Source organism: Miniopterus schreibersii (assembly GCF_964146895.1).
Source record: "Miniopterus schreibersii genome assembly, chromosome: 8".
In the NCBI taxonomy this organism is placed as follows: domain Eukaryota; kingdom Metazoa; phylum Chordata; class Mammalia; order Chiroptera; family Miniopteridae; genus Miniopterus; species Miniopterus schreibersii.
In genome coordinates, this window is record NC_138109.1 from 82,752,431 (window position 1) to 82,773,040 (window position 20,610).

Sequence of the window (20,610 nt, forward strand, 5' to 3'; positions counted from 1 at the left end):
CCAGATGTTATGTGGGCACCTTTCTCAGTTCTGGTGCTCTGAGCTGAGGCACTCGGCTTAGGGCTTAGGCCCTAGGGTTCTCAGTGGGAAGCCCCCACATCTGAGATATCCCTCAGGACCTTCAGCTGCTACCTGTGGGAGCCCAGCCAGTTCTCTCATCCCTCCACATTTCCTATTGGTCTCTATGTGGTCTCCACTTTAGATCCTTGGTTATGAGGATGCTCTCCCATTAGTCTTCAGTTGACTATTCAAGATGGATTTTCTATATTTTAGTTGTAATTCCAGTTTGGTCCTGGGAGAGTGTCAGTGTAGTTTCCACTTAATCCACCACCAACTTGGAATCTCCTATTTTGTTCATATTTATTAAAGTATAATTTTATGTCTGTTGAGCCTAATAATGAGAAATAGGGCTTGTGTTTTGAATGTTTTATTTTTCTATTTCATTTTGTTAGCAATTAATTTTTCATTGTAATTCACAAAAGTATCCATTTTAAATGGATTGGAAATTAAAACAAATAGCCCTTCTCCCACTCCCAAAAAAACTAGTGTTTCTTGAACTCTAGATTGAGAACCACTACTCTAGCATGATTCCTCTCTATTAATCAGGATTGGGTCACAGGGTATGCCCTAACTACAACAGAATCTGGAACTGGAATTGGGGCAATTGACTCTCTGAGGTCACATCATCAAAACGGGTATGACCCAGAATGGTGGAGGAAGGATCTCAGAATATCCACTGCTCCATTAGGGGAAAAATAACCACAGGCAAAAATTGTGGAAATCAACTTTTTCAGAACTCTGAAAATTAATTAGTGACTTATAACAATCCAAGCAATGTTTATTCTAGAATGGTTGAATATTATAAGTACAGTCAGCTTTGCAACATTTTAAGTTCCATTCTCTTTTCCCGAGGTTTGTGGTAGTTCTGAAAACTATGAGCTTAGTCATCAGGAGTGGAGGCATACTGGGTTTGAAGCTCCACAGAGCGTTTCATCCTGAGAGCACTGTCATTATCAGTCTTGTCTGCCAGTTTCCTGGGAAATCCCCATTTTCAGGGCTTGTTATTATTTGACCTGACTCAGAGCTCATTCAGTAGAGAAAGTTCTATCCCCGGGGCATTAGTCAAAAACAACCAGTTATTTAATATTTCAGCTGCCTGAGATGGTGTTGTCAGTTGGGGTAAACAAGAGGCTAGCCAAAAACTTAAAACTATGACCTATTTTAGGGTAGATGGAAAGCCATGCTCATGTGCACGGCTATGTACATAAGAAGTTAGGAAAGAGCTGAGAAAACCCTAATCTCTCCAGGTCTCCAATAATGGCCCACCTTGAGGCCCTGTATGAGTGGAAAGTGAAGGTGAAGGCAAGATTCAAAAGCCTTCCATGGGAGATGTGCTCCAATATACTAAGAGAGCCCCTCAGCAAAGGATGGAAACTTATTGTTTAAGGCATTTACAAAAATCACTGTCTAATCATTAACTGGCAACTGAGCAGAGACTTAAGTGGTCACAAGTAACAAAGAATAAAGACTTTACAAAATTAGTCTAATAAAGTAAGTAAACAGACATCATCATCTTCAACAACAAAACAGCAACAATAAATTTTCAGGAGGAAAGAATCTGATTTCCAGATTTACTATATTATATTAATTAAAATGTCTAGTTTTCAACTTAAATTATGAGACACTAAAAGACAAAGGGAAGCATGATTCATAAATGGGAACAAAAGTAATCAATAGAAATTGTCCATGAGGAAGTCAGATTTAAGAAATTATTAGGAAAACTTTTAAATAGCTATTAAAAATTTATCTAAAGAACTAAAGAAAACCATGTCCAAAGTATTAATGGAACATATGAGGATAATATATATTTATATATAAATATAAATATATTTATATCCAAATAGAGGATATAAATGGAGAGGTAGAAGTTATTTCTAAAAATTAGTAATTCTGGAGTTGAAAAGTAATAATAACTGAAGTAGAATTTTCACTAGAGAAATTCAACAGCAGATTTTAATTTGCAAAAAAAAATTAGCAAGCTTGATAATAAGTTAATTGAGATTATGGAGTTGAAGAAACAAAGAGAAATACAATGAAGAAAAATAAACAGAGCCTTAGATACTGTCAAGCATGTCTTCATAAGCTTAATGGGAACCCCAGAGGGAGAAGAGAGGGAGGGAGGGGGAGAGAGAGAGAGAGAGAGAGAGAGAGAGAGATTTGTAGAATTAAAAAACTTCCCAAATTTGATAGAAAACATCAAGATGCTCAACAGACTCCAAATAGAATAAACTAAAAGAGGCCCATATCTAGAAATATCATAGTCAAACTGCCAAAAGCCAAATGCAAAGAATCTTAACAGCAGCAAAAGAAAATGACTCAGCATGTGCAAGAGATCCTCAATAAGGCTAATTAGTGACTTCTTGTCAGAGACCATAGAGGTCAGAAAGCAGTGGATTGGCATATCTGAAGTGCTGTAGGAAAAAGATTGTAGCCAAGAATTCTAACTACACTCCAAAAATAAAGGGAAAGTAAAAAATAAAATAATAAAATAAAATAAAGGAAAAGTAAGACATTTTAAGACAAACAAAAAATGAGAGAATGCACTTTTAGCCAACCTTCCCTACAAGAAATAATAAAGGTAATCCACTTTTATGGCAATCATACCTTAGTAAAGCGGTTTTTAACAATAATAATACTAACAGTAATAATAATGACAATTCTTCAGGCTAAAGTGAAAGGGTACCGAACAGTTATTCAAACCCATATGAAGAATTAAAGAGCATTAGTACAGGTACATAGGTAAATATCATATCTTCTATCTGACTGAAAGGACAACTGCATAAAGAAATCATTATAAACTATGTTGATGGGCTGATAATATATAAAGATATAACTTATATGATAATAAAATCACTAAGGAGCCCGGCCAGGCGTGGCTCAGCAGTTGAGCATCAACTTAGGATCCAGGCGGTTGGGGTTCGATTCCTGGTTAGGGCACATGCCCGAGTTGCAGGCTCGATCCCCAGTCAGGGGTGTGCAGGACTCTCTCATCATTGATGTTTCTGTCTCTCTCTCTCCCTTTCCTTTCCTCTCTCTGAAATCAATAAAGATATATTTTTTTAAAAAATCACAAAGGAGGGGGTAAGAATAGTTATTTTGTAGCAAAGTTTTACATACTATTGAAATTAATTTGGTGTTAATACAAAGTATATTGTTTTGACTTAACATGTTAATTGTAATTCCCAGAAACACCTCTAAGAAAATAACTCTGAAAGTATAGTGAACGAAACAACAAAAGAATCGAAATTGTACACTAGCAAATATTGTTTAATACAAGATGAATCCATAATAGAAGAGAAACAAAAAGATATAACATATTTAAAAGAGCCAAGTGACATGGACATTCTACTTTAACAATAATTACATTAACTAAAACTGGATTCAATACTCCAATTTAAAGGCAGATATTGGTTGAATTAACTTTTTTTTTTAAAGACTATATGCTGTCTACAAGGGACAGACTTGTAGTGTGGAAGATGCCTGTTGCACAGTAATCAATAGAGTGGCTATACTAATATCAAATAATATAGACTTTAAGACAGTAATTTTTTCTAGCAACAAAGACATTTTTAAATGATAAGAGTCAATTCATCAGGAAGACAAAAATTATAAACAAATATGTGCCTAATAACAGAGCCTCAAATACATGAAACAAAAACTTACAGAATTAAAGGGAGAAAAAGACATTCACAGTAATAGAGACTGTGACGCCCCACTTTCAATAATGGGTACATCTAACAAACACCTATGAACACTCCACCCAACAATAGCAGAATATAAATTCTTCTCAAGTGTACACAGAACATTCTCCAGGATAGATCATATGTTAGGCCATAAAATAAGCCTCAATAAATTTATAAGGAGTGAAATCATACAAGGTATGTTTTCTGATTACAGTGGTCTTAAATTGGAAATCAATAACAGAAGAAACTTGGGAAATTCACAAATATGTGAAAATTAAGCAGCACACTCCTAAATAACCAATAAGCCAAAGAAGAAATCACAAGGGAAATTAGAAAATACTTTCAGGCAAATGAAAATGAAAACACAATGTATCAAAGCTCACTGGCTGCAGCTAAAGCAGTGCTGAGAGCTGAGTTCATATCTAGGTATGGTCACCATCGTGGAAGTAGCTTGAGAGTTACATCAATTCAATTGTACTACCACATCTCAAAACCATTTTAGAGCTACTTTGAAATAATTTTTAGGTTATCCATTATAGTGTTTTTTAAAATCTCTTCAATGACAGTTCTTTAAATGTAAATATTTTATGCAATTTTTGAAAACAGAAGTCATTTGGAGTCAGGTTAGTGAATACAATGAATGGTGAGGCTCAGTGATCCAATTGCTGGCTTAATGACTAGATGGTGGTTGAGAAAATGGTACTGGTTTCCATGGAGGCATTTGCAAAACAAGACAGTGGGCATGTCCTGAAGAATTCCAAACATGTGTAAACTGGAAAAAAAAAATGATCAGAATAAATGCATAGCTATCGAGAATGACTATTTTGAGTACAACAGTCATTCAAATTATAAGTTTTAGGTATATTTCTAAAGCATCTTCAATATCTCATTAATTACTTTTTGTACCCATTGTTTCAAAATAATACTTGTAAAACAGGATAAGAAGTGATCTTATAACCAGGTGGTTGTCATAGTAACTGCCTCTTTTGCAATAAGGAACATTGGAAATGGTGAGTGGGCAAGAACTGACCAAAGAGACTGGTCCTTTAGGTCAAGTTTATGTTGATTAATTGAGTTCCTGTTTGATCTTTTTTTTTTTTTTTCATTGTTCTGACAGTAGACCAACTGTACATAGGCCCAGGAATGTGTGTTTATGTGCATATATGATACAAAACATGACAGATTATTTTTAAAGTTGGAAGTCTCATGTGCCATGCATGCCCATCCAAACCCAGTAACCGTCCCCCAGCCACCTCTATAGTGTAACCATATTATAACTGCCAATAGCTCACAAAAATGCCTAAGTTCCTATGCAACACAAACCACTATATGAAGGCTGAAGAGTTAACACTGTTTACTGCTTACTGTGAGAAAAATGGAAGCCTCATTTTGCCAATATGAACAAGGTCTCCTATCTATCCTATGTTTTACAAGTATTATTTTGAAAATGATAAGTCCCAATAGATGGTCACAAAAAAAACAATTGTCATCTGATTTGTTCCTTTAATGTTGTGAAGTGCCTTACACATTTGGCGTTTAAGAAGCATCTGGATGTTGGCCAAATCCATAAGATTGCACAACCTAAAGCAAAAGGACTACTGAGACGGGAAAGTGAAAACTGTTACTGGAAAACAGTGACCCAAACTGTGCAACCTGACTTATGGGAAGTTCGCAGAAGGGAGGCTTGGCAGGTAGCAAAACCCATGTGTCACCTCGGAAAGCTGTGAACTACTGCACTGCTAGTAGTTAGAAAAAAGCTACTGATTATAGAATGATAAGATTTGAGACAATTATGATTTTCAGTGAAAGAATTTCTAAAAACTAATTCTAAAACATTTTTAAAAGCAGACTATATGTTGTCTTTTTAAACCTTAGGAAAACTTCATAATTTTTTTAAATTTTAAGTTCAATCTTATTAAACATATGGGTAAGTTTGCAATTATTCAGAATATTTAAATTAATTTGAAAATAATTAAAGTTCAGAAAAACCTCATGTGTGCGTCCAAGTTCTGGGCAATGTTAATATGATATAAAATTGCTAAGGAAATTTACAGTGAACAGGTGTGTGAAGTAATTGAGGGTAAAAAAGTTTCAGACATTAATTAGCAAGAATTAGCAATGAATCCTTGTTACATTGTTTTCTCTCAAGTTGACACGTTTTAAGCATATGTATAGGGGAAATATTTTTTAAATTATGAATAAAAGTGGAAAATAAAATCTCATTTATAATATTCTGACTTTTGCCATTAACCACTTGGAAGGAAAACCAAAAAAGGGGTCTAAACCAGAAGAAAAATATGATTCTAAATATTTTTGGAAGTTTATTCAATAAGTTTGCTAATAGTGTTGAAATGTTTCCATTCCAAATCCAGCAAAATAAGTATTCTTTCACTTCAAAGAGTATCTCTGTTTAAAATTGGAGAGAAAAGGAAAATTGTGCTAAAAATAAGACCCAAAGGCCTATACTCAAGGAGCTTATAGGAAGAGGGAAGCCAGACCAAAAAAGAAAAAAAGCCTAAGTTTAGAAGACAGAGTGACAACTGTTGTAAGAAACTATAGAGGATGTCACAAGGACATAAGGACTTTTCCCTAGATTGGGAAAAATGATGGGACTTGGGTGTTCGTTCATCTGGTAGACAAGAATAACAGAAAACATCTCAGACAGAAAAACAGGATGTATAAAGCTCTGGAATTACACACAAGACTTCGGTGCCGTGCTGTGAGGAGCTGAGGAGCTCTACCCTAACAGAAACCTCAAAGGAGGGAAGGCTTTGGAATCAGCAGGAGAGAAGCCGGAAAGACTTGGGGAGAGTCTTGAAGAGTGAAAGCCTGAAGAGCCTTGAAGATTTTTCATGGAATCCTAATGATGTTTGGGGAGGATGTGAGGTAAGGGCCTGAAGAAAATGTTATTTGACACTGGAGAAAAATTATCATATAGTCAGAAAGTTTAGCAACACTGTCACCTGCAAGAATGGGGAAAACAGAAAACTTACATAATAAGCTGTGTAATCTGGCTAAGGACATTTCCACAGACTATTGAAAGTGCTTCCTGGTTCCTTCTTCCTGCTTGTGATAAAATTTTAGAAAAGAGAGACAAACGAAAGGAAGGACTTTTAAACAAAAGGGAAATTAAAAATTCCAGCCTCTGAAGACAACAAATGATACTATAATTAAGAAAGTACTTCTAGGTAAAGATGAAATCCAGCTTACTCTGAAAGAAGCATGGTCTAATCATGAAGAAAGAAATTAAGTGTAAAATTTTAAATTTTTTAATTCTTGGTTAAAATTCTATGTTAAAACTTCAGAAATATCCAAGACAGTGCATCAGAGAATCATTTAAACAATAAAACTTCCCTAAAATGTTTGAGGGTGTTGTCCTCACGAGGCTCAGCAGAAGTTCAAGGGAGCCCGGCCGGGCCTGGCTCAGCGGTTGAGCGTCGGTCGACCTGGGATCCAGGCGATGGGGTTCGATTCCCGGTCAGGGCACAGGCCCGGGCTGCGGGCTGCAGCCGATCGATGACTCTCTCATCATTGACGTTCCTGTCTGTCTCCCTCTCCTTTCCTCTCTCTGAAATCAATAAAGATATATTAAAAAAAAAAGAAGAAGAAGAAGAAGAAGAAGAAGTTCAAGGGAAAGAAGAGCATATCTCAAAGAGGATACTTATAAACTTTTAAAAGATTCATATTGCCAGGTGCACCACCAGCTTGTACTGAAGTGAGTAAAGAGAGCACAAAGAGGACAGAAAGCTTCACATTTTGCAAACTTCTAGTGGCAGGAAGACTGAGAAACCTCCCAGCGGCACCCACGGACTGGCTTCCACGGCGAAGGCGGGCGGCTCAGCCGCCAAAGCCAAGGGCTGGAGGGTGGAGCCGCGAGTCCTAGTGGATCAGCCCTGGGAAGGAGTAAGGCTGAGTCTTTAAAGGAAACTCCACAGTTACCCCACTGAATTTTATAATCGCTGTGGATGTTGTTCCTTTCCCTCGTTTAAAACAGGAATATGTTTAGTGGCTGTCCCATGCCTGTTCATCACCCGGTCTTAGGTGTGGCTGTGCTGGGGGAGGGATAAAGTTCTCTTTAGTTTACATGTCTTCAGATCAAGAGGAATTGTACTCAAGGAGATATACTTAAGGTACGTCAGCCAATGAGATTCATCCTCAAATAAACTTTATTTAGAAGATGAGATTTTGACTTTGATCTGATGTTGTAATAAGATGAGATTTTGATGGGCATTTGAAATGGGTAAATGTGTCTTGCTTGTGTGAGGGACATGGACTCTTTGGTAGTCAAAGGGTGGACAATGGTTGATAACCTCCAAAATAGTCCCTAATGATTCTCGTTTCTTATTAATCTTGCCTTGTGTAATCCCTTTCCACGTTTTATAGGGCAGTGTGGAAACTAGGGACTATGGCTGCAGCTGAGAATGGGTCAGGAAGGTGACTGAGATTTCTGTCTTACTCTCTCTGACTGTTCACTCCGAGAAGCCACCAATCACATGAGCAGCCTGATGGAGAGGTTCACCTGCCAAGGAACTGAGGCCTTTTGCCAAAAGTCAACATCAACTTGCCAGCTATGAAAGTTAGTCATCGGAAATGGAGCCTCCAGCCCCAGTCATGGTCTTTTCCAGCACTAGTCATCTGTGATAAAAAGAAATAACAGCACAAATGGTCTGAACCCTTTATTAGTACCTGAATGAACTAGCGGCATTACATTCAAAAGTTTAGCAACTGTGGTGTTCAAAAAGACCCATAGCTAAAGGCCTAATTTGGTCAGAGATTCTTTCTGATGTCACTGCTGAGGTCTAGGAAATAATTCCTGTATCTTTAGAGTAAGGGAGGGGATTGGGCAAATGTGAATAATGCTTAAAAGTAAGGTAAATCATGCTAATACATGAAGGTCTTAAAATTGACACTAAGGAGTTAATTGTTTTGTGTGTTTTTTAGGTTAAAGACCTAAACTTTATTTTTATTTATTTATTATTTATTTATTTATTTTAAATATATCTTTATTGATTTCAGAGAGAGGAAAGGAGAGGGAGAGAGAGAGATAGAAACATCAATGATGAGAGAGTCATTGCTCGGCTGCCTCCTGCACGCCCCTGACTGGGGATCGAGCCCGCAACCCGGGCATGTGCCCTGACCAGGAATCGAGCCCCTATCGCCTGAATCCAAGGTCGATGCTCAACCGCTGAGCCACGCCCTACCAGGCAAGGTCTAAACTTTAAACTTTAAAGTGATATAATTAAAGTTGTGTTTTCAAAATAAAATATTCATCAATGTGAAGAATTAGAGGAGAAAGAAACTGGAGTCCAAGAGACAATTATGAAACCAGGGGAATCCATAAAGCATGACGTGTGTAACCGCTAGTCCCCACCACACAGGGAGTGTGTACAGCTAGTCCCTACCACACAGGGAGTGTGTACAGCTAGTCCCCACCACACAGGGAGTGTGTACAGCTAGTCCCTACCACACAGGGAGTGTATACAGCTAGTCCCCACCATGCAGGGAGTGTGTACAGCTAGTCCCCACCACGCAGGGAGTGTGTACAGCTAGTCCCCACCACGCAGGGAGTGTGTACAGCTAGTCCCCACCATGCAGGGAGTGTGTACAGCTAGTCCCCACCACACGGAGTGTGTACAGCTAGTCCCCAACTGGGGATGAGGGATGGAGAAGTAAAAGAGACAGTTATTTAAGAAGGGTATTTGCTCATCACTAGTTTGACACTCCACAGAAAACTGCAGGATCTTAGTTTTAAAAAGAATGTGAACACAGAAGGCCATCCCTCTGGAAGAAATGAGTGTGGCCCTGGAGCCCCCGAGAGCAGCAAGATTCTCTGCTGTTCGGTATCTAGTTCACGGACTTGCTTCATTAGACTGTGAAGGGGGACAGAAGCCATTCTTGTTTAATAGCCTGTAACTCATAAGCAGTGCTGACTCCACAGGGCAGCGATGTCCCTGAAGATCACAGCGGGCATGCAGGGACGCAGGCAGGCTGGGGCGGCGCTATGGGATGCGTACTGTGGAGCTGCAGTTCCCATGGAAGAGAGGGAAGAGCCAAGGGTCTGCAGCCATTCCTGTGTGTTCCTCAACCGGCTAAATGAGGGACCAAGGGCAGCGCTGAAAGCTTGTCTTAGGAAGAGTTGTGGGAGATGCTGTGCCAGCCTGGATGATGTTGTCTGTGATTTACTGTAAAATACTCTGGCACAGAAGTTAGTTGACATTTGAGGGATGTTAATCCGATGAAGAACATATACTCCATGGTTTGGGAGGTAGCATTTCAAATTGGCATAAGGAGGCTGGTATGTTCTATCCTTATGTCTATTTAACACCAGAAGAACCTGAAATTGGCATAATGGATACTAATAGACACTAGAAAATGATTTTTTTGAACTGGTTTAATAAGTAGTGTGTAAAGTGTATGGATTGGCCAGGAATGTTGTACAGGCATTTCCACTTTTAAATGACGAATGATAATATAATATAATAATAGAATGATAATAACAATGTAATAATTCTTAAGTAACAGTATAAGAATCCAGGGAGCTCAGGAACCCATCTGCTTGGAAGTAGCCCCCAAACCTGAGCTTTCCACTGGGTCCTGGGTCCCGGCACTTACAGAGGATGCTGTACTCTCACCTAACTATGCAGTTACCTGGAGTTTGCAATAGGAATATTGTCACAGCTGCCTTGAGTGACCCTTTCATGCAGACGGCCTAGAAGGCCAGGCAGCTGGGCTCATAACTGTGTCTGTACCTGCCGCCTGTCATTCAGCCTGAGCCTGGCTGAATTTCATTGTACCAAATACCACCTAGTGGTCGGCCATGGGGAGGAGACTGTTGCTTCACCTCTCTCTACCTACTGGAAATCGGTAACAGCTCACAAAAAGATCCTAATGGTTGTGATGACCAGTTTTCTTCGGTCCGTCTGAGCACAGAGAGTGAGGCTGACAAGGCAGTGAGCATTCCCTGCACTCCTGTGCGACTGTGTGACTGCCCATAGTGTTGATGTGACTCCAGGAAACACCACATAGCTGGTACCGGGAGGGGCTCGCCGGGAGGGGTTGGGCCAGCTGTCATGGGGTGCCCCGAAGCCACAGAAGTTGGTGTACTGCCCAAGAGGTCACTCCCCCACCACACTGGTTCCTAACTATGCAGGTTTTATGAAGAAACACTTTTTAGTGTCTGAGGAATATTTGCTGAGGTGCATTGTTAAAGGGATGACCTGCTGCTAACTGCTTGAGTAATGTACTAAAAACTGTCCTGACACTATACACTTTATATACATCTCAGGAAATATTTTTGCATTTACAGCAAAAACCCCCTAAGCCTGTGTTGGTACATTGTGTTCAGATAGGGAGGCTGTCTTCCCTCCCTGGGACCAGCCCGTGCTCCTGCAGATGGTTCTGGAGCCCCTGTGAGTGTGACACCGTTCTTTTAATGTGTCTGGGTTCTTAATGTCATCGGCCTAACATGTCAGAGTTTGACATAAAGGAGAGAGTTTGTATTGCATTTTCCAAGACCACTTATTTGAATAATTTAGCTCATTAGCCAAAGGATAAATAAGGTCCATGTTTATTCTTCAATATAAGACAAATACATGACAGTTTACATCTGCTTAAGGCAATGACATGCAGCTGAATGAAATGATATTCAGAAAGAAGAATGTAGTTGAGATACACAATCTCCACATTATGAATCCATGTTTATTTATTATCTGCACAGCTGCATCGCATCCAAAAGACTCACCAACATCTACCAGCTGAGAAAACTACAAAACACCTGTAAGTCAGCATGTGAACACTCAGGGATCCGACGTTTCTGCTCTTCTGAATAAGTAGTAGTTGAATTATAAGCCTTCATGGAAGGTGAAACTGCTTATATAAAAACCACGTGAGAAAAACACACCCAACTAAAATTGAGCTGGGAGAAATACCTAGAACTTCTAGTATAAGAAACTGCAGACTCATGCTCTGCCAGGAAGGAATCCGTCTAGGAACTGAACTTCTAGTAAGTCCAGCAACAAGTTTTCTTTAGGACAGAAAGCAACTTACCTCTGGAAATATAAATTTTATCCTAAAAAGGCTTTTAGGGGAGCATCACAATAAATAAGAAGATGGGCTTTGACTCTAATTTAAGAAAACAAGAAGGAAGTAAAAAATAAAATAAAATAATAAAATAATAAAATAAAATAATAAAATAAAATAAAATAATAAAATAAAATTAAAATAGCAAAAGTGAGCTGGGAGCATGGTGGCTGGGGAGAACTGAGCGCAATGCTGACGTGCCCCCTACATGACCGGCTTGCCAGAGAACAGAGAGCTGAATTGAGCCTACCGGCCACCCCCAGGGAGGTGCCCTCAGCCTCCCTGCCATTACACTTTCACAAATGAGTTTTCCAAATGAGACTCCCTCACCTGGCCTGTAGCCAACTGACCAAGCGCACGTAATCCTACCGGCTCCGCTGCCTAACTGCTGAGCTAGGGTAGAGGGGCAGGAGGGACAAGAAAGCAATGAATTAAAGAGCAAGACCTTCATTTCCCTAATATCAAACCCATACTTTAGATACTGAAACAAGAAAAAATTTTGCTATATTTATGAATTTTTATAACAATGGTGAAAATATAAGTATTCACACATCTTTCAAAACATGTTCAAAACACATTCAGCCCTGGCCGATTTGGCTCGGTAGTTAGAGTGTTGGCCCACCCAGTGAAGAGTCTTGGGTTCGATTTCCGGTCAAGGACATGTAGCTCAGGTGCAGCGTCAACCCCTGGCCCCAGTTGGGGCAGGTGTGGGAGGCAACCAATTGATGTGTGTGTGTGTCTCTCTCTCCCTCTCCCTTCCATTCTCTCTAAAAAATCAATAGAAAAAATATACTGTGGTGGGGATTAACAAAAAGCAAAAACACATTCACATCAGAGTACGCCATGACAATGCGGCATGCCTAGTTATATTTTTGAGGAAAGAAAGCAAAATGATATTAAGTCAGATAAAAAACAACTAAAAAGAAACCTATGGTATTCAACAAACATAGGAATTATCCAATTTCAACCAAGAAATCTATTCAGGTGGGTTCAGGTGAGAATTCATTTCAGAGATTTTTGTGCTACAAACTGGGGCATGAGCCCTTTCTCTCAGATTTTTAAACAGCAACAGATTCTGGGTAAGTGTTGGTATCTTACACATTACAAACGTGCACACGCTTCCTCTCCAGTGGTTTGTGAGGTCTCTCTCTCCAGGCAGTGGGAAGGGCCACATCAGTGTTTAATTTCCTCCATTTACTAAAGGAAGGGCAACTGCCTACTTCAAGTGAGCGAAGCCACATCATGTCAAGAGGGTGGAGAAGTACAGGCTCTCAAATCCTAACGGCTTCTTGGAAAAATCGATCACAATAGCCCCAGTCTAGCCGACTCGGCCTCCCTGGGTCATGCTGGTTGACTTCTCCGCTGCGCAGGGTCTCCTTCCCACCAGGGCAGCCACCGGCCCACCAGGGCTCTGGAGGAGCAGCCACACAGGGCTGGAGGAAGGCGACAGGGCGCGCAAGGCCTGAAGCGATCTGCTTTCACAGAACTAGTCTGTGGTCACCTACTCTGCAATGCAAAGGACCCTGGCTGTCCTGTGAAAGGCGCCCTGCTGGCATGGGGAGGCCTCCTCCTCAAAATGTGGAAATTTAACTGCAAATTCAAGGGAGATCCGGTTTCAAAGTCCAGTCTCCTCTCTAAGCCTTTTCTGAAAAAAATCACACCCACTAAATGCAGGGTCATCAGTGGGTTAATTTGGCAAAAAAATAATTCCTTTGCTTGGCCTACGCTGTCTTCCAGGTGCGGTGCGCCCGGGAGAGCTGTGTGCCAGCGGAGGCCGAGCGGGGCTGGGGGAGCCGCGCCCCAGGCGGGGGCCCTGCCGGGTGTCGGGGGCCCGGCCCCGGACCTCGCGTCCTTCAGCCTCGGGGCGCGCCCTGCGGCCAGCCTGGCAGCGGGCGCGGGCTGGCGGTCCTCCCGGTCTGCGCGCACCGCCCGCTGCCCGCGGCGCGGCGACGCCACACTGCAGGCGCGGGGCCTTCCTTCTTAAGGAAGCTAAACTAAACGTCGTGCGCACAGTCACGTAACAGGGACCGGAGGAGCCCGCGTGGGGAAGGCACGGCCGAGGGAAGGAAGCCGTGCCTCCAGCAGGAGCGCGTGGGCAGGAAGGAGCCCGTGTTACAGCCGCTCGGCCGCACTGCGTGTGGCCCTCGCAGTGACGCGTGGCCCTCGCAGTGGCCCTCGCAGTGATGCGTGGCCTTCGCAGTGCGCGTGGCCCTCGCAGTGGCACGTGGCCCTCGCTGAACGACACATCCCTCTCTCTGCCTCCTCTGTTCCTTACACCAAAGCGAGGACCTGCCCCGACGGCCGTGCGCGGGGCGCTCCAGGGCCCGCGGGGCCTGAGGAACGACGGGGAGCCCGGCGAGCTCGGCTGCTCCCACGGCCACGGCCACCGCCCCAGCCCACTGTCACTTCATCCCACGGCCTCGGGCGCAGCGGGAGCCTCATTGACAGCCGGAAATACAGACGCTCGAATACAGACACCCGCTGGCGACCCGCAGGACCGGTGCCCGGGGAGGCCGGGGGGCGGTGCCCGGGGGAGGGCGGGCGCTGGGCCGCGGCTCTGCCTCCGCCCGGGCGCTTCAGGCCCGAGCGCCCGCCTCTCTGCGCGCAGGCGCCTTGGCCTCACTCCCCCCTTTTTGGCTGATCCTCCCTCGAGGTCATTATTTCCATTGATTTTGGAGAGTGGAAGGAGGCGGGAGGTCTGGAGAGAGACATCAGTCGGCTGCCTCCCGCAGGAGCCCCACCCGGGGCTGGGGGGGAACCGTGCGTGACCTTGGCCTGGACTCGAACCCGCGACCCCGCGGCGGGCAGGCCAACGCCCTAACCACTGGACGGCACGGCCTGGGCTCCCGCCCCTTCTTAACGCTTCGGAACCAGAGACGCGGGCTGGGAGCCCGCCTCGCTGACCGCGTCCCGGGGGCGCGCCGCCCCGGGCGCAGTCCCGGCCCCAGCACCGCGCCCCCCGCGCCCCGCGCCCCGCGCCCGGCGCCCCGCGCCCCGCGCCCCGGCCACGCCCGGCGCAGGGAAGGCGCGCAGCGGAGTCCGCCGCGGGGGAAGCTGCGGGGAGGAGACGGAGGCGGCGGGGCCCTGCCTCTGTCCTCGGACTTCAGAGAAAGCAAATTATCAGTTGAATTCACCGGGTTTCAGAACAAACTAAACTAATAACGTCAGGGAAGCGCGTGTTCAGGGTGCCCCGACTTTGCGTTTTTCCCGGCGACACGATCACCCCTCGGAGAGGCACCCCTAATGACTGGAAGCAGTCTTCTCCCTCCAAATGCATCCTCCAGGTTTTAAGCAAATCTCCAGCACGGCTGTGCTAAAAAACTGGGAATAGCAGAGATAATGCACCCCTGTCCCGTGACTAAAACCAAGAAATAAACATAAAAACTAAAAACTCGAGATGGAGGAACCCCTCCCGTGCGCACTACCACGGGCGTGGGCGGCGAGGGAAGAGGCGCCGCCTGGCCTGTGCCCCGGACCAGAGCGCGGGGGTCCCCTTGGGACCAGGGGCTCCGAATTCAAAAGCGGAGGACCCCACACCCCCAAGGCCGTCAGTCATCGTCCAGGTCAAGGCATCAGAACTGCTGATTTTTCCAAAAATCTCAAAGCAGCAGCCACCCCAGCAGTTTTCCTGCAAAGCAAGCAAAACATGACTCCTGTTAATTCAACAGGGCTTTTAAAATTGTAATTAGTTGGTTGTGCCCTTAGGAAAACCACACACGGTTTTTATAATGTGTGTGTGCATGTGAGGGAAAAAGAACCCCTTGAAGGTTCCAAATGCTTACCAGAGAGGGGCTGGGGTTTTCAGTTTATGCAAGATATTTTAGTGCTCTCTGCCACGTCGGAGGACAAGGCCTCTTTGTTCCCTCCGGGGCTGCTGCCACGGTCCACTCTGTCAGCTCCAAGTGGGGCTGCGGGTCTCGGGGAGACTTCCACTTGCTGTAGCCCCGCATCTGACCTGGCCCCACACCGTTCTCGCCCTACATCATTCCTATGGATCTGAGGAGGTCCCAAACAGACACCTCACGGCCAGCAAAAGATGTGGTGGAAACACAGTGAAATGCCCCCATTTCTAGAGAGATCTTTAGGGTGTTTCCTCAACGCATCAAAAAGCCTCTAACAAATTGCAGGAAATTTATATGCCACAGTTTACATTGTGGATTATGCCTTATTCATGGGACCTGGAAGTCAGACTTTTTCCACAGAAATAATCTTCAACCACCAGATTTCTAAAATCAATATTATCTCAAAGTTGGTTTTACTCATAATAGATCTTGCCAAAAACCCCATCTTAGCTGGCAGGAAGTATTGTGAAGAATGAGCTATTTTTTCAAAAATGTGAGGCTGCTCCCAAAGTTCATATCTTAAGCTTTCATTTTAATCTGAAAACAAAAACTAAGAAAATGAACTTGGAAGGAACCACAGTGTGTGGACCTGCAATGACCAGTCCGAGCCTGCTGGGGACCAAGGTGACTGACTCTCTGTGGTTCGATGGTGCTGAGGGACTCAGGAAAGGACGGCAGGCAGCCCAAGCGATTGTCAGGAGGCAGACATGGCCGGGTTCAGAGAGCTGGCTGGTCGAGCTAGTCCCGCAAAGAGGGCCTTACCTCCCTGGGCCAGGGTGGCCAGCTCAGTCCTTTTGTCTCGGTCTCTGTGTAGTGACAGCCACTCTCTTCCACAGCGTTGGCGTCAACACGTTAACTCGGTGTGGAAGGACCTTACACCTCCCACCTGCCCCAGCCAGCCCAGGGACAGCCTTCCTAGCAGTGCAGCCCCCGGCACCCAGTGAATCCCTTCCCACCAGGCCTCAGAAATGACTCCTGGGTTTGTGCGGGAAGGTGGTTTGTGCCAAACTCTCGGGGCCTGCGGTAGCTGGGGACAAAAGGACTTCTGGGGAAGGGGGAAGAGACAGAGGAGCAACAGAGGCTACTGCCTGCCCATGGCCTGGGCTCTCGGGGCTCCCAGCAGAGGCCAAGGCCCCGGTGCCCCGGTGAGCACTGCCACCCGGCCTGGGAGCGGGGGAGCCCCTTCTTTATGCACATGTGGCAACATACTTCCTAAAAAGTCAAGGTCCTTGCTCAAAGGGCAAGCCTTCCTGTGGCTGTTCATAGATTTCTAGATAAGTAATAGGCTCCTAAGTAAGTGACCCTTACACCAAAGGCCAAGTGCGTTTCTAATGCTGGTTTGTGACTTTTATTATGACATTGATTTATTTCTACCCGTTCTTACTCTATAGAAGATTCAAGGAAGCTTACAAGAATATACACAGTCCAACAGGCAAACAAAAACCTCAAGACCAGAATAAATACAAATCAGAGGAGCTGGGCAGACCCTGGCAGCCTGGGAGTGAGGCTGACCTGAGCCACCAAGTCCCCAGCCCCAGGCCACACCGGAGCCAGTGCCCAGACGGACTGCCAAGCATTTGTGGCCTCCTGTGCACTCCGGTGATTTGTTAATTGCTGTAACTCCCAAGGACAGCCAGGTTTGATACAGAATAAAAGACCGAGACCAGAGGGCAGCAACAACACAGGTTCACAAATTTTAGGTCCTACATAGTTGTTAAAATTGAGTGACAACAGGGCCATGGGCTTACTGCCTAAGATTAGGGAGCTGACTTGCTGGAGAGCAAATGGCCCCCCAACAAGGACATAATGTTGGCTTTCTAAGAGTCCTCTGTAATAAGTACACTTTCTAGGCTTCTCCTTTTGCGCATAAATAGGGCTAGCTTACTGATATAATGGAGCATATTCACATGTAAAACTCCCTCTAAAGAATTCTAACAGAATTCTAAGCAGGGTAGAGTCCTCAGGGCCCACAATTGGATGAAGACCGGGAGGCAGCTCAGAAGAGAGAGAAGGTGTGAGTTTTAGATTCGGAGACACTGAGAGGGCTGCATTCCACCACTGACTGGCAGTGTGGCTTTGGGGAGTGAGTTAGTCTTTGAGTATCTGAGGCTTGGTCTACCTGCCCATGCAGAACAGACATTACTTCCGCCAACCTGGCACAACTGTGATAAAGACTACCAGAGGAGTTTCTGTTCAGCTACTGGCACCTATTGAGCATCTACTATGTGCCAGGCCCAGCCTCAGGGCTTTGCTTGGATTATTTCATTGGAGCCACTCAAAAGCCTGGGAAGTAATACTGTCCCCAGCCCACAAGCCAGGAAATCGAGGTTTCTGGGCTAGAAAATGGCAGAGCCGGGGTGCAAATGCTGCAGTGTGATTGCGCCCCCTCCCCACCTCAGCCAGAACACCGCCCTGCTCCCCACACAGTGCAACAAACAGCCGCTTTCTCCTAGGCTTGCACGCACACCTCCTCAGGAGAGGACCTGAGACCAACCTTGCAAGGGCTCCCTTCTGGAGACTATTGGGCCACAAGGTCCTGAGCATCCGAGCAGTAGTTCTTCTTTTCCTAGGAAAACCAGAGGACATTTGGGGAAGGGTCAGAGTTTTTCCCTCAGTCCTTGACTTATGAAACACTACAGTCGATAACTTGTTACTGAGTAGAACATTCTCTTCAAGCTCTTGAAGCCCAGTTGCTAAGGAGCCCTGACAGATATGGTGAGTCCAGCTCAGACATGCCCCACTCTCCTCTGGAGCCCCTGCCATCACTACCCTCCCCTCAGGGGCAAAGCTTAGCACCTGGTGACACCTGCATTTTGCACGTGTGTGTGTGTGTGTGTGTTGTCAAAACTCCCTTGACATGTTCACTTATTCAGAGCACAGAGTCAAGATGAAGCTGGGGCAGCGGTGACTACAAAGGCCTGTCAGACACAGAAACTGCTTCTTCCAGAAGTTTTCAAATCCAGCGGACAGGAGTTAGGTGCTGCATGGGAGGCTCAGGAAGGCAGAGAAAGCACCTCCATTTGGGGGACTGAGAAGACCCATCTTAACAGAGGTGGCATTTAAAATAGGCCTTAGATGGTCGCCATGACTGGGGCGGATCTGGAGGGAGGAGTGGAAGCAAGGCTGGATGCGGGGTCAGGACACACTGCCAGGCGGGACTGCTGGCCGAGCCTGCCGTGGACCACGGTGCACACTTGAAAACTGTTTGATCAGGGGTGATATGATCGGAGTGGTAACTGAAGAAATTATGATTGTGAGTTAGAGAAAAGAGCCAGTGGAGGTTGAATATCAGTGCATGGGTTGTTTTACTAGTTCAGTGAATCTGAAGAAGGGCAGGAGCTAAGGGAGTGGTGCTGGGACTGGAAATGGAAGGTAGAAGCTTATTAGCTCTGGGAGAAAAGAAGCCAGGTCATATTTTCCTTCCATTGGCCCCAAAGCGTTTATTGTCTGTGGTAGGTGCTGGCCGGGTTCTAATAGATTTGTGGTTTGGGATGCTCTGTTCCTCTCCGAGAGCTGAGTCAGATGGAGGATGGGTTATGTACGGATGGTTGGGGTCTCAAGAGAAGCTGAGAACCACATATACCATCCTGAGTTTAATACAGAAGCAAAGAAAAAAAATCTTTTTAAATTTAGTGACTGCATAGAGGCACGCTGAGTGGGTAAAAAGAAAGTGCTCTTAAGCTTAACAATTAAAATAGATAAATAATAGTTTATAAAACTGTATGGTACACAACTCATTCTGGAAACATCCTCGGGCCCGTCACCCAGCAGCGCTTTAGCCAGCAGGACAGCGGGGCAGGGACACTGCCCAGACCCCCGAGCCTGCCTCCTGCGCCCCGACCCTGGCTCGGCATTGCCTCGTGGGATCCTGCACGAGTACTTACGCCCTCTCCTCGGTTTCCTCAGCTGTCACCCTGTGAGGATCGTAACCACGCCTGATGCAGAGGACAGGTGCGAGGGTGAAGTGAGGTAAATGTGTACAGCAGTTAGAACAGCGCCTGGAACGGTGCTGATGGTTATAATTTTTATGATAACCAACTAGATTTATGCAATGGAATATTTTTTAAATTCTTACCATTCTTGAAATATCTATCTACCTTAGGTCCCAGCAGTTCGATAGAATAGCAAAAAGGTGATTTTTGTTGTTGTTATTACATGGTTTTAAAAATATTTTTGAACACTTTCTAAACAGTATACTGTCATTAATTATCTGCTGTGGTTTCCATACTGTCCTACCACCTCAAAGTGTATTTAGACACCAATAAGCTTCAGTAAAAATACATTGGTGGAAAATTGGCCCAAAATAAGTCATTGACCCTAATAAGCAGTTTATGTAGGCTGGGTAAGGTACCGACTAGGTAATAAGTCTATTTTTACTTGACATCAGTACCAATTATCAAGGAAAGGTATATTCAGACACAAATAAAATTGAGTACTGATGCTGAATTTAGAAGCAAAGTTAATTTCAATAAAAACTGAACGTGGAAAAAATGAGAACCTGAAGCATAGTCATTCCAAGGTTTGCTGGTCAGTGGAAAAGCTCCATTCCACCACCCCAGGGAGTGGGGAGGGCGAGGAGCCGAGATGGGGGAGAGGGTGTCTCAGACGCACCCCGGGCGGAGGCACCCGGACAGCTCGCCTCTGGCCTACACTCCGTGAGCCCGAAGGCACAGACTGCTGATTGCTCTGAATGCATCCTGCCCAGTTGAACATCCTAAATGTTTAGTAGAGTTACATAAATGCTACACATCTGTTTCTGTCATTTGTATAATCCATAGTGATTTGGATGGAGATAGTCTAGAGAAGGCTATTGTGGTCATTCAGGCGAGGGATGACCCAGACCAGCATAACCATGGGGATGGAGGGGATAGACGGATTCCAGAAACAATTAGGGAAAATAAAGTGCAGAACTTGGAGATGAATTAAACATGAGATGAGGGGGTTGA

General features: G+C 44.7%; 1 protein-coding gene across 5 annotated transcripts in view; it reads right to left on the reverse strand.

Annotated features, from left to right (window-relative positions):
* Positions 1–3,302: 3,302 nt before the first annotated feature.
* MYLK4 (myosin light chain kinase family member 4) overlaps positions 3,303–20,610 on the reverse strand; it is a 93,416-nt gene continuing 76,108 nt past the window's right edge. For 4 of the 5 annotated variants that reach the window (XM_081146066.1, XM_081146063.1, XM_081146064.1 and 1 more), the window contains 2 exons: positions 18,159–18,230; positions 14,889–15,450 (listed from right to left, as the gene is read on the reverse strand). In XM_081146066.1, the coding sequence (XP_081002192.1) occupies positions 18,183–18,230 (48 nt within the window). In that variant the 3' untranslated portion in view covers positions 14,889–15,450; positions 18,159–18,182. Of the gene's footprint in view, positions 4,516–14,888; positions 15,451–18,158; positions 18,231–20,610 lie in introns of those variants that run through there. The other variant, XM_081146067.1, reaches the window with a different exon arrangement.